General features: G+C 37.4%; 1 protein-coding gene across 1 annotated transcript in view; it reads right to left on the bottom strand.

The window, feature by feature from the left end:
• LOC144957029 (PHD finger protein 20-like) overlaps nt 1-3657 on the bottom strand; it is a 39570-nt gene extending 35913 nt beyond the window's left edge. The window contains exons 1-3 of the mRNA XM_078887964.1: nt 3476-3657; nt 1823-1997; nt 808-1024 (exon numbers count right to left, since the gene is read on the bottom strand). Coding sequence (XP_078744090.1) covers nt 808-1024; nt 1823-1997; nt 3476-3487 — 404 coding nt within the window. The 5' untranslated portion in view covers nt 3488-3657. The remainder of the gene's footprint in view (nt 1-807; nt 1025-1822; nt 1998-3475) is intronic.
• Nucleotides 3658-14654: the final 10997 nt, after the last annotated feature.

The raw sequence follows: 14654 nt of genomic DNA, 5'->3' as shown, positions 1-14654 counted from the left end.
TTATTTGATTTTTTTTTTTAATTTGTGATGATGGAACCGCATACATTAACACATAACACATGCAGCCTATCAGGTTAGTACAACATTTTCAAACAATATTACTTTACACTAAGATGCCCTCCGGGTTTTAGTGTCCATCTATGCTATGAAACAAAGAAAATGTTTTCAAAATATGCCTCTCTTAAAAGCATTTTACCCAAGTGCCTAATCAACAACTCAAAACCTCAGACCCAATTTAAGTCATATTGTAAAGTCAAGACATAACTACCCACGCCACAGCATTACATATCGAGATGCATATGATAATGTTTTTCCAATTCTTGCTTTGTTCAGGTCAATTGTTATTCTTTTCTTTTTAAGGTAACAGAGAAAAATAATAAACAAGTTATTTGGGACATGGTTTAATAGTAGTTCCCCAAAGCCATGAGGTCTGTGGAACTGGCGTTTATCCCGGTTTCCAAAAGGTGAAAGGACAATACCAATTGCTTGCTACCATTCGAATGGGACGTTAGTTTATCGCAGAGTACTTTCCACCAGATCTAACAGACCCAGCTACCCAATCACTGCTGGGTGGACAGGGGGGAGCAGAAAAAATATTGGCTTCACATGAGATTGAACTTGAGAGTGAAGTGAGTGCTCTACCAACTGAGGGATCAGAGACATGGTTTACTAGGTCAATATAGGATTATGCATTACATATACAAAAAAAAAAAAAAAAAAAAAATCTATTTCTATGGAAAACAAAATACAAAAACAAAGAAACTAACAAAACAAACAATTAAAAAACCACAAAAAAAAAACACAAACCAAGTCTTGGAAAAATCCATGGCCTCCAATTTCTCCCCTTTCTTCCATGTTATTCCAATACGGAGAGGAAAGCGCAAGAGAGGAGACAGGACTACAGGTTTCCTGGAGACTGGAGGACTCTTTACAGCATCATCTAGTGGTTTTGTTGACTTAGCAGAAGGCGATGATATTGGGGTAGTGGTAACTGTCGGTTCTGTTCTTTCGTCATAACTGTTATCTAAAATCATACAAAAAAGGTATACATGTGGTAAAAGTATACCATACCAAAGGCCAAAGGTAATAAAAACAAGTAAAATGTGTATAATATAAAAAGATGCCCCAATTTAATAAACAGGGCTCTCAACTCAAAACTGTGAAAACCACTGATCATTTTTGCTAGCAATTACAAAAGAAATGTATAAAAAACTAAAGCACATGCATTCCCTGTACAAATCGCCTAGTCATTCAAATAAAAATACGAGAGGAATACAAACTGAATGGCCTTGAGTATCATTGTATAATAAAAAACAGTAAAAAAGAATAACACCAAACAACCAAAAACAAACAAAAATAAATAAATAAATAAAAATTAAGAAACAAACATTCTAATGGGCTATGTTTTCTATGTCTTGAACATGACGGTCCCAAGCCCATAGAAAACCTAGAAGGGAATGTCCTCCATGAATTGCACATGACAGCTGGGGCTTAGGTGCTATTATCATTAGCTTCTCCGCTTAATCGACACACTTAGCCGAACCTTCAAGGGTGTGCGATTAAGCGGAGTCAACTGTAATAATAATAATTATATAATAATTAATAATAATAATAATAATAATAATAATAATAATAATAATAATAATAATAATTATTATTATTATTATAAACATAATATCAATAATAACAAAAATTATTATAAACATAATATCAATAATAACAAAAATTATAAACATAATAATAATAAAACTTATAAAAATATTTTTTAATGAACTAATGACCAAAGGCAAAAAAAAAAAAAAAAAAAAATATAGACACAAACCTGATATTGATTTAGTTACACCTTCTTTTTCCTCAACATCTGTCTGATTCTTTGTCCCCTCAGAGTCTTTCAATAGCACTAGCTGATTGTTTTCTGAGGATGATGTGGCTGTGGTCAAGTCATCTTTGTTAACAATACCAGAGGATGTCAATTCTGCAATATCAATAGCTGATCCCTGAGGATATTACAAAGTGGTCTCATTGGATTTTCAAAAGAAAAGACTTCTAAATGAAAATGCTAGGATTTTATGACAGATGTGCAGTGTCCGTTTCATCACTGGGACGTGCATTGTTTTGTGCAAGAGAGGTGATTATGGTTATGCGCAGAGCACTTTGATAGTTTCTGTTAACCTCGTTCATCAATATTTGTATTTTTAAAATGATGTTTTTTTTATTTTCAGTTATTCCTTTATTTTCTTATATTTTTGTAATTTTTAAGTAATTTTCAGAAAATTGAGCATTATGCTTATAAGATGAGTCCTTTTAGATTAGCTTGCTAATAAAAGAGTAAATCTATATGGTAAAAATTAATTTTTCGCACTCCGAGCATGCTTATATATGGTAGGAGTGCTTATAAACGGAGACCACTGAATATAGCAGAGGATTTCTCCAAATTTAGTCAGTTCATCGCAATAGCCCAGATCAGAGCAGAAACAACATGAAAATACTGGAACAGTTCCAATGAAGAGCAGCCCAATTTGTGGCAAGTGTATGTCTCATTAAACTGGATATGCAATACAGAGACATTTATTCATTGAAATGGAAACAGCAAACACTACAAAAGGAGACAATTATGCTACGTTGAAGTTGAATCATTTGTTTTTGTTTTTAATGGTTTTGCGCTTGCGCCAGTAGAAAGGGAAGTATGTAACACAGTTCACAACAGAGAGATGATTTACAAGTTAAAAAGTACATCATCTCCCAAAACTATAACTTTAGATTTAATGGTTTCCCCCTTCATCAAGGACTCCAGCCAGGGCTAAGACAAAACTAGGTAATCCCATTCCAAGACGACGCTATGCATAGTGGGCTCTGCTGAATGACTATCTAGTGCATCTTTGCACTGAACTTGATTGAACATAGTGCATGAGTCTGGGAGGGGAGTAGAGAGGCAGTAAATTAAATTCAATGATGACTGTCTGATAACTGTTACTGATCAGCAGTGATGGCCATGAGGCACAGCATGATGGGGGGTGGGGGTTCGTGTATTTATGATATATGTGTGACCATTCTCTCTCTCTCTCTCTCTCTCTCTCTCTCTCTCTCTCTCTCTCTCTCTCTCTCTCTCTCTCTCTCTCTCTCTCTCTCAGTAGTGACAGATTCAGCAACAAGTGACAGTCGTGTTGGTGAAGTTATATTTAAATCCATGGTGCAGTGTGGACAGTGTAGTGTGAGTGGTGAGAAGAAAGTTGCAAGAATCAAGTATTAGAATTAGAATTGTAATCAAGTATCTATAGCACTTGCACGTCAAGTAGGTACCCTAATGAGTAAATGTAAAAAAAGGATGTTTATCAGTAATAAATGATAAGACAATATATCTAATGCAGAGATGATTTGGCATGCCGTTAGGCGGTCTAATTTTCTTTTTCGGGTAATTGCGCAACATTGTACCAAAATTGAAAATACCCAATGCTTGGCTTTCCAGCATACTTACATCAGTCGCCATTGTTGTTGTAGTTGTAATGATTGAACTGTGTCAGATTATTTTTGGACAAAATACCAAATTAGTGATAAAATAATACTCAAGGGTCTGAAAAAATGCCATTTGTTTGCAGACATTACTTTTTCTTTTGAAATGCATTAAAATGAATTCTTCATTTTTCATCACTCAGCATTAAAAATTCCATCGTGTCTTGCCAATTTAGGAGTGGAAATTAGTAAATGTGCCATTACTATGTCTAGGTAAATTCTAATGGTTTTAGTGTCTAAGCTAAATGGAAAAAAATATTTTAAAACCAAATTAACTTGTAGTCAATTTGTTCCAAAATATGAGCACGCCGTACTAAACCCAATTTTTTAATGTCTAACGGCCTTTTAAAAAAAAACAAAAAACAATGAGACCAAAAAATAAATGTTTTAAAAGTTCTTGTAACTTGGTTTTAAAACGCCAAACTGGCAATTTTAAATGGCAGGGATATTGCTTGATTTTCCGAAAGAGCCAATTGTTGTTTTGTTTAGTTTAGTTATTTATTTTTTTCTTTTAGTAAAAATCCAATTTACCCAAACATTATCGAAATAGACTTAGAAGAATACAAACAGGTCGCATTTTTGAGTAAATTTCTTCTTTATGTAGACCTTCAATTAGTGAAAATCTACAATATTAAGATCTTGTAAGTTAGTACATTGAAAAAATAAAAAGAGCCAAAATTATTGACGACGGAAGGAAGTGTATAAATAGGCTTTTTCTCGTTCATGGGGCGACGATTTACACAACGTGTCTAACTGGGTAGAAAAGTGCCAGAAGACAATAGAGAATAAAAATTTTTCGCGGCGGTGGTGGGGTTTGAACCTGCGACCTTATTGGTACGACAACTCCGCCTGGCAGGTGAGAGCGTGGCTCTACCGTCTGAGCTATCCACGAACACAAAAATATTCGTATCAAACCCAAGTCATTTCTAGATCCCTCTCTCACCCACTTCTGAGACCGCCGATTCGTTCGCCCACCACCATCGCGAAGTTATTTTTGACCAGCAGTTAAGCTTAATAGCCAATATTCTCAACACAAACATATAAAGCCCCCCATAGACGCCGACATCCGCTGGTAGCGGGACGGATGACCTATCGCTTTGACCCCATCCCTGCGTTTATCGCAGATGATTTTTGCCCACATACGGGGAGATATTTTTTTTAGGCGATCGGCGATCGGGGGCGTGGCAGTATAAAAAAGTGGACAATTTTTTTCGGATTTTCGCTGTTTTCACGTCGGATTCGTGATCAGCGTCAAATTTACAATAGGTTTGATACTAAGAACTGTGTGTTTACTCCAAAAATTGGTGAAATTAGAAATAAATTTTAATTAATAGTGAGGCTATGTGGCCGACAGAACCGATCCCAGTTACTGTCTGTTATTCTATCTTTCGTCTTGCCACAATAGTGATTACTTCTCACTAAATTATATCAATTAGACCGTTGAAGGAACGAAATTGACATCATTCCACTCTTTGTTATTGTATTAAGGCAGTCATTTTGGTAATTAGTTCTCACTAAATTATATCAATCAGACTTTTAACGTTCAAGGTTACTCGTAGTTTTGTATGACGATACGTTATTTCCGACTGGTGGATGTTGCGAGCATTTGACCTAAACTCATAGCATCAATAACCGTCCAAGATATTCGCATCATATGTAGCAATAGCTATAATAATCTAACATGTCGAGAGAGAGAGAGAGAGAGAGAGAGAGAGAGAGAGAGAGAGAGAGAGAGGGAGAGAGAGAAAGAGAAAGAGAGAAAAATTTACTTGCGCTATATATACCGCTATATTCAATAAAGGTGCTCAAATCACTTTATAAGGGTCTTTGGCCAACATAAAAACATGTTAGACGAGACATGACTGTTAAGCGATATTGCAATTGTTTCCCGACAGAGACGACGCTGTAAACAGCGAGGTACTCATTTTAACAGTGAACAAGGTGAGAGAATGCGAGTAAAGAGCCTTTTCCAAGGACTCAATTATGCGCCACTCAGAGCGGGACTCGAATCCAGTACCGTCCGATCCAAAGGCGAGTGTCATTTCACAAGATCACATGCATAGCCGCACAAAAAAGTGATGAGAGAATAGATTCATATGTATTGAAGGAGGAGAGAGCGGATGGAGTGAGTAAAGTTCTTGGATATTTATAGAAGGAACCAAATTGACGTCACTCATCTCATTGTTATTGTTTTTTGACACCCATTTTTATGATTAGTTCTCATTAAAATATATCAGACTATAACGTTCAAGGTTCCATGTAGATCTTTGGGCTGGAGTGATATTTCTGGCTGGCGGACTTTGTGAGTATTTTAATTTAACACAGAGCATCAATAGAAGGAATGAATTTGACGTTAGTCAACCCGTTGTTATTGCTTTTAGACAGCATTTTATAATTAACTTATCACTAAGTTATATCAATCAGACAATGAACGTTCGCGTTTGCAGTTTTGTGTGTTAATATGTTATACCCCGATGGAGATGTCGTGAGTATTTTTCCAATACGCATAACATCAATACATTTGCAATCCGATTTAAGTTTAAAAGCAACGTAGACCACGGAAATATTTACATTTTGTGGACAATAAAGATTTTTTATTTATCGTCATTATTATTATTATTATTATTATTATTATTATTATTATTATTATTATTATTATTATTATTATTATTATTATTATTATTATTATCATTATCATTATTATTATTATTATTATTATTATTATTATTATTTATAAAACAAATCGACAGTGTTCCCGTGGCAGGTTAAACGGGTACTCCTCGGGACTACTCGCATTCGCACCCCCCCCCCCCCCCCACCACCACCACCACCACCACACACACGCACACAGCTCTTTTCTTTTTTTTTGGGGGGGGGGGGGGGCGTTGTTTGTAGATTATAATTCAAGGTTACAATGCCCACCCCTGTCATCACGTAGTCAAGGCTTTTTGGCATCTGCCAATCCCAAATGTCTGTGTCAAGGTCGACCGTCATGTCGCGTCAACGGGTGAGGAGGAAAAAAAAAAAAAAAGAACTGGCATATTATTATATCATTACATTGAAAATTATGAAAACTATTTTTATTTTGTATGAAATCCTTTATAAGTTTTACGATGAACAAGAACGAAACTTTTGCCATCTACCTCTTCCTGGCGCAACATTTATAAAAATATTATTTTTAAAAAAATAATAACACAGCATTTATTTGGCGCAATATCCACGTGCTCAAAGCGCTTTACAAGGGGTCCCAAGGCAACAGCAATATTAGACTTGAAAGACGAGACATGACGCCTGTCAGGCGATGTGACATTTTTTCCCAACAAAGACAACGAACGGCCATGTTCTCATTTTACACCTGAGTACGGTGAGAGAATGTGAGTAAAGAGCCTTTTCCAAGGACTCAACTCTGCGCCACTCAGAGCGGGTCTCGAAACCTGAACCTTCCGATCCGAAAGCGAGAGTCATACCACTTGATCCATCACAAAACAGGGAGGGGCACTTTTCTGTCGGCCACATAGCCTCAATGTTAATTAAAATTTATTTCTAATTTCATCAATTTTTGGAGTAAAAACATAGTTCTTGGTATCAAACCTATTGTAAATTCGACGCTGATCACGAATCTGACGTCAAAACAGCGAAAATCCGAAAAAAAATTGTCCAATTTTTTATACTGCCACGCCCCCGATCGCCGATCGCCTCGAAAAATATTAAGCAAAGCGGGCTTTGAGGGCGATCGACCGTACCTAGGTTTATCGGCCAGGTATTTGGCCACACACATTGCGTTTTCATCCCGGTTTGCCTGATCGGGGTCTGGACCAGGATCATATCCGGGCGTGTATGGAGCCTTTAACATAGAAACGATTGAGACATTGAGTATGCTCCGGTGTATGGGGTGAATTTTTTAATTCAGAAAAGTGAGTGGAGCAGGCACTTATGTTGGTAACAACAAGATATGAAGTGAGTAGAAAAGTGCCAGAAGACAATAGAGAATAAAATGGTAGCAATCCAATACTGCAGTAGCGCATCCCTTCGTACCGTGATGACATTGAATGTCAACCTATATAACATGTTTTTTAAGTCATTTCCTTCTGATTCTGGCACCACCTTATACTGTAGGCATGCCACGCCACTGCATTTTACCAGTCACCAGGATATGTCAACATCCATAATTTGAGAACCAAATATGTTACTTTTTAGTCTTTCTTGACTTCAGACCAAAACAACAATCAATAGAGCAACAATCAAAGTTTTCTTTTTGCTCACAGTTCACTAACCCTACAATGATCATCTGTGACCCTTCGCCTCAAAACGGTTTTAAGTCGGGTTTGTAAAGATGTTGAAAATTGAATTTATAGCCAGACATATCAGACTTGTGTTGAGTTTATCAAATTTATTGAGGAGAATGGATACCATATTTTAGGGTGCTAATGGCAACAATTTATATTTTTGACCAGTTTAACATTTAAGGGGCGGTTTGGGTCTAATTATTAGGAAAATCCTTCGAAAAATTGATTTTGAGATTTTGGTGAAAATTGATATTTTATTACCCTAGAAATAATATAATTGAAGTCCAAATTCTTAAAGTAGACTATAAATGCATGAAAAGCACAGTCGAAAATGGTACAGGTGTAATAGAGTCAGACAACCGGGTAGCTGATGCCGGCGAGTGTGATAGAGACAACCGGGTAGTTGATGCCGGCGAGTGTGTTACTGATGGAGACAACCGGGTAGTTGATGCCGGCGAGTGGTAGTGGTAGTATTGGCAGAGTGTAGAGGCCGTGGTGGGAGTGAATGGATTCGGTCCCGGGGTCGACTTAAGAGTTCCAGACTGTAACTGCGGCGGTGGTGCTCAAGTGAGGAAGATAGATCGAGACAATGAAGTGACAGTTTAGTACTACTGTTAGTGATAGTAGTAGCATGACTTCATGTGTCAGAAGTAGAAGTAGGGAGTTGATTTCATGAGCGAAGAGCACACACCACAGTCAAGTCCGGAGACACCATAGTCTACCCGAGTCCTAGCCCATCCACTCCAGGGTAGTGGAGGCGATCAAACAACAAAGGCCAGGATGTAAAATGATGAAGTCTTTATTCAGGAACAATGGAACAGATCATTCTTTTGTATCGTATTCTATAGGCGTGTAGTAGTGTTGGGTTATTTGATCGCTTTTACTCGATCGACGACCGAGCGCCAAGCCACGAGTCAGTGCTCGATCTCAATGCCGGAAGAGCGAGTTAGTAAAACGATCACTCGATCGTAAAACGATCAGGCGGGTTGTGAGCTTGAGACGATCTTGACACGTGAGACGAGCTTGAGACGATCAGGATTCGAGCGAGCGGAGGGGTAACGAGTGTTTCGAATCATTTCAAATTCAAACGATCACAGTTTGCCATCCGATACCAATCGCCAATGTTTGCACACGGTAGTCTGTGGTTCTTCCACAGCCCTCACTCCTTGTCAGATGTTAGTGTGTCTGGGTGGCAGTGGCAGGGAAATTCGTATAGGTGTATCACGCGTGTGTGACAAGACTTCATTAAACCTACTAAAGTTTGACTATCACACACACACACACATACACACACACACACACACACACACACACTAAGGCTATTTCTATGACACACACGCATCCCTCTATCAATGAACACTCCTACAGTAGTGCGGCTATGTGGTCTAGTCATGACGTAACTATAGGTAGTACTCTAGTCGACCATGGGTCTCGTGCATTATAATGGTCTAGTGGTATGACACCCGCTTTGGGATCGGAAAGTCCTGGGTTCGAGCCTCGCGCTCGGTGCATAGTTGAGTCTTTGGACAAGGCTCTTTACTCACATTCTCTCACCGTACTCAGGTGTAAAATGAGTACCTGGCCGTTAACAGCGTTGTCTTTGTCTGAAAAATTGTAATATCGCCTAACAGGCGGCATGTCCCGTCCTACATATTAAATGTTGCTGTTGACCGGGGACCCCTTTACAAAGCGCTTTGATCACATTTAGTGGATATTGTAAAGCTCAATTTTTTAAAGTAAAACATTAGCTTTGAATATGGAATGTTTCAATTTTAGATGCCTGTGTATTCTTTGTTAGTTCCCATCATCATCATCATCATCATCATCATCATCATCATCATCATCATCATCATCATCATCATCATCATCATCAGGTGCAGCGGTACGGTCTTTGGTTGGCACCCGAAAGGTACCGAGTTCGATCACCCGCCGCTGAGTGGTCTTGAGCAAGTCACCTTGCCCTAACTAAATTTGCGGCGCTGCACTGCGGCTATCGCTTGGGTTATTCCAGTCTTCCCTTAGAATAGACCCGAAAGACGAATCTCCCCTATGGGATGAATAAAGGGAATTATGTTTTTAAGCTCGTAATTAGTAATCAAAGGCGTTAACGTTATGGCTGTATGAAATATTTAAGTAGCAATTATTAAGTATATAGAAGAACCAAGTAGATTTAGATGACTCAAAGTAGGTGGCTAGAAAGCTATGATTTGCCAGAATTAGTGACATAAATTTGTAAATGATCATAGTTGTTAAAATGAAGTTATAACGATGTGAAGTGATGAAAGCACACAAAAATATAGTATCAGGCCAGAAGTCACACCCAGCCGAAGATAAAAATAGTACTACATCGAGAGACTACCTGTGTAAGGGCTTAACACACAACACACAGTGTACTATGGGTCATAGTAACACACACGAGTAAAGGAATGTTGATATCAACCACAGAGGCACACAGTCAACAGTCTTGCATACATTTAAATAGTGATGGTAGCGACAAGTAGTAAAGAGCAATAGAGTACAAAATCAAATAACATTAGATAGAATGGTCATTCTATTACACAGGTAGTAAGAAAAGTGTGAAAAACGGGAAGCTATTTTGCTATTTTCTCAGAATGTCATATTTCTAAGGGTATGGGATACTGTGTCAAACGTTTCTCTGAATCTATTCAATGAAATTGTCTGAAAATTTCCACAGTTATCACAGAGATAATGTATTGTGTCACCATAGAGAGATTTTTTTGATAAGATATGTGAATTTTGAATTATAATCCTAATTCTGAATTTTTAACATCAATTTTGTCATAACATTTTGATTCTCTACTTTGTAATGTTCTAATAAAAATTCCATAAGCTAAAGCCGTAAAATCTCTCTATGGTGACACAGTATAGTACAATGTTGGCAAGAAGGAAGAATATGGAGGTCATTCCTTCATTAGTTTTTGTGGAACGTTTGCCACAAGATTGTTATATTTTTTTATGTCAGACCCCCAAATTAGGTCGCAAAATGGGTATCAACATAGATAATTAAAATTTTTCACCATAAATGTTGTTTTTTAACCTATAATGACGATACAGAATGATTAAAACCGCCCAATATTGGTAATTAAAATTTTTTTTGAAAAGACCCAAACCGCCCCTTAATTCGGCTTTTAAGCATCTGGTTAGTTCCGACATAATACCGTTTTGAGACGATGGGTCAGATCTGTGCAAAGCCTTAAGCCTTGTCATCTATGTCAAGAAGACAGAAATCTCTGTTCTGGGGGAGTTGTGCAATGCCATATCAAACCTGTTGTTAAAGTGAACACATTCTGCTATATGGGGTCTTCCATTTCCTCCAATAATTTTTTATTTTTTTTGGAAGACTTACAAAATGGCATGAAACATCAAAAGATTAGACAAATAGACAAAGATCATGATCAAATAAGAATATGTTTCCAGCACACTCACTATGGACCTAAAGAAAGAAAGAAAAGGCAACTCGGATGCACCGTACTATCTTATTTAAAAAAACATAATGCGACAAGATTATAAATGTTGTAATGCTAGCCCAAGCATATATATATATATATATATATATATATATATATATATATATATATATATATATATATATATATATATATAAAGCATGATAGCTATCCTGTGTCAGAGATGACTGATATGGTTAGGTCAGATCAAGAGATTGTAAATCAGGGGCAACTGCTCTATTGGGAACTGATCCGGGACAGGGCTTTAAATCCAAACTGAAGTACTAAGACAACTTGTAAAATCAGCTATTTAAAATATGAAATCAATATCAACAGCAGTGATGGAAAATTCGAGAACAGAAGAAAACGGAGAAATGTCATGAATGCAGAAAGGGGACGGGGTTTGAGTACCAGTCGTCAAGAAAATGATCTTACCCTAGCTCACTTGAGGCACCATTGGATGTTTCAGTTTTCCCTTGGATTATATTCAAAAACAATTTTCTTATGGTAAAATTGTCTTTAAGGAAAATGAAAGAAATTTTATTTTTTATAATTAAAGTATTTCTTATATATTTTCTATCTTTACAAACAAGTTAAACTGCGAACGATAAAAATGACAAAGCAAAACAACAACAACAAAACATACAAAAAACAACGATTACATAGCCACCCCCTTGGGGTTTAGTTCACCTCTAATATTTATTATAAAGACTAATTTATGCCAGGAGCATAAGAGATAAGTTTATGTATAGAAGGAACGAAGATGACGTCACCCAACTCGTTATTATTTTTAGACAGCCTTGTTAGTGATTCGATCTCAATAAATCAAATAAATCAGACTATAAACGTTAAAAGTTGAACACCGTTTTGTATGTTTGTATGTCTAATTTGGCTAGCGGCTGTTGTCAGTATTTTACCTAAACGCATAGCATCGTTACGTTACATGATAATTGGATGCAATAGTCTGATATCACGTCGCCCAGCAACGGCGGCCATCGTGGTTCTAAACTCTTTATTCTTCATTCTTGTTGTGTAAAATGTGTAAAAGTCAAAACATGATCAGATTTATAAAGGGGGTTTTTTCCCTCTTGATACGCTTTTATGCTCGTCGGAGAAATATTTCATAAGGGCGTCCGCCATTGTTTAGAGCCAATTACTAAGTTACTATGCGTCATTACGGGGGAAACTGTATGTTTGTATGAAACTGTTGAAGCCAATTGAAAACGAGAGAGACGAACATTACTATGCGTAATCAATTTCTTGTCAGGCAAGTTACCACAGAAGCTAGTTGTGCACTTACCTTAATAATGAAAAAATGCCAAACTGGCAATCCTATGATGACCAATTTGACAAGGTTGGACAACTATATTGCCAGGTTGGCGGATTTTCCGCCAAATTGGCGGATTTTTAACATCGTGTGGCCGGGGGAAAATGACCTGGCGGATGACCGATTATTGATGATTTGTATACCCTTTAAAAAAAAAGTAAAAATATTGCAATCAAGTCTAATTATTTCTTCTCCCCCTTCCCTGAACTGACTTTTAGGAGGACCTATTGTGAGTGAGTGTACTGTTAGCCTAGACCTATATTACACAACCTAAGTCAGATTAACCGAAGGTGAAAACAATATCCGACAGTTTAATTCCCGCTAAAACAAAATCGAAACTCCGAATCTTCATACTTCTGTGCCTTTAAAAAGAGATGAAGTGAGTAGAAAAGGGCCAGAGGACAAAAGAGAATAAAAATTTTTCGCGGCGGTGATGGGGGTTTGAACCCGCGACCTTATTGGTACGACAACTCCACCTGGCCGGTGAGAGCGCGACTCTACCGTATGAGCTATCCATGACCCTCCAAAAATCGTATCTAACTCAGGTCATTCATTCCTAGAGCTCTCTCTCTCTCACCGACTACTGGAGATCGAGGGTCCAACACACACAACCCCCGCGAAGTTAGTTGGCCAGCAATTAAGCTTAATAATAGCCAATATTCTCAACACAAACATGTAACATAGAAACGATTGAGACATTGAGTATTCTCCGGTATATGGGGTGAATTTTTAATTCAGAAAAGTGAGTGGAGCAGGCTCTTATGTTGGTAACAACAAGAGATAAAATGAGTAGAAAAGTACCAGAAGACAATAGAGAATAAACATTTTTCGCGGCGTTGATGGGGGTTTGAACCCGCGATCTTATTGGCACGACAACTTCGCCTGGCCGGTGAGAGCGCGACTATACCGTATGAGCTATCCACGATCCCCCCCCCCCCAAAAAAAAAAATCATATCTAACTCAGGTCATTCATTACTAGAGCTGTCTCTCATCGACTACTGGAGATCGCGGGTCCAACACACACACAACCTCCATTAAAAAGGAAACAAGTGGGGAGGCCTTCCGAAGGCTTATATTGCTAAGGGAAACAACCCAAATATTCCCTCAAATAACCCTTATTTAAAAAAAAAAATAATAGTACCTTTAACTAACACCAATAGGAAAAACAAACTCCCTAGCACCTTTACTGAGAGTTATGCCAAACCCTTTTAAAAAATCCTCCGATCTCGAGCTAACTCTAATAGAGAAAAAAAAAAGGCCTAGGACTGCTTTTAATATTTCACAAAACAAAATGGCGACGGAAGACCAAATTAATAGTCGTTAGAAAAGTCTACTCTATCAAGGTTTGTTCTAGAGTTTTTAAAACGCTACTTTATGTTGACAAATTGAATAAATAAACTCATGACAAAAGATCCACGGTGAAAATACAAATTGAAAGAAATGCTAGCACGAGGAGCTTTAGGGAGGTCTCCCAACAGGTGTAATTAGGTGAGTAGCGTTTAGTAACATAATTTTTATTCTGAGACAATAGCTACACCATTGTTGATTATACAGTCTAGATTCTTCTTCTTCCAGTACCAAGTCTGTGCCAGACATCGGTGTCATGGTACGCCATTCGTCTCTCTGATCAGATAACCTCAGAAAACTATTATTACTCTTCTCTTTCTTTGTCACCCAGCTTTTCAAACTATTCAAATATGTTTTTCTTGGTCTACCTTTACTCTTTTTACCTTCTATTTTTTTCTGTGAGAGCAAGATGTTCAATATATTTATGTCGATTTAGGTGCCCTAAAAATTGCATTTGTCTTTTTCTTATTGTACGAATTAATAACCTTTTAGTTTCAGCTTGCCCTAATACTTCTTCATTAGTTTTCTTCTCTGTCCATGAGATTCTTAACATCCTTCTAAGAAACCACATTTCTGCTGCCCCCAGTTTCTTTCTAATGTCTTCTGTATTTGTCCAGCTTACGCAGCCATATAATAATACCTACTGACCATACATAGGCCTTCAAAACCCTGTTTTGTTGTCATTGAGATATTGTGGTTTTTTAAAATTAGACTCAT

The sequence above is a fragment of the Berghia stephanieae genome, chromosome 11 (assembly GCF_034508935.2).
Source record: "Berghia stephanieae isolate SIO BIC M18660-M18661 chromosome 11, UCSD_Bste_1.3, whole genome shotgun sequence".
In the NCBI taxonomy this organism is placed as follows: domain Eukaryota; kingdom Metazoa; phylum Mollusca; class Gastropoda; order Nudibranchia; family Aeolidiidae; genus Berghia; species Berghia stephanieae.
The sequence above is the reverse complement of the archived record's forward strand: the minus strand, read 5'-3'. Positions and strand labels throughout refer to the sequence as shown.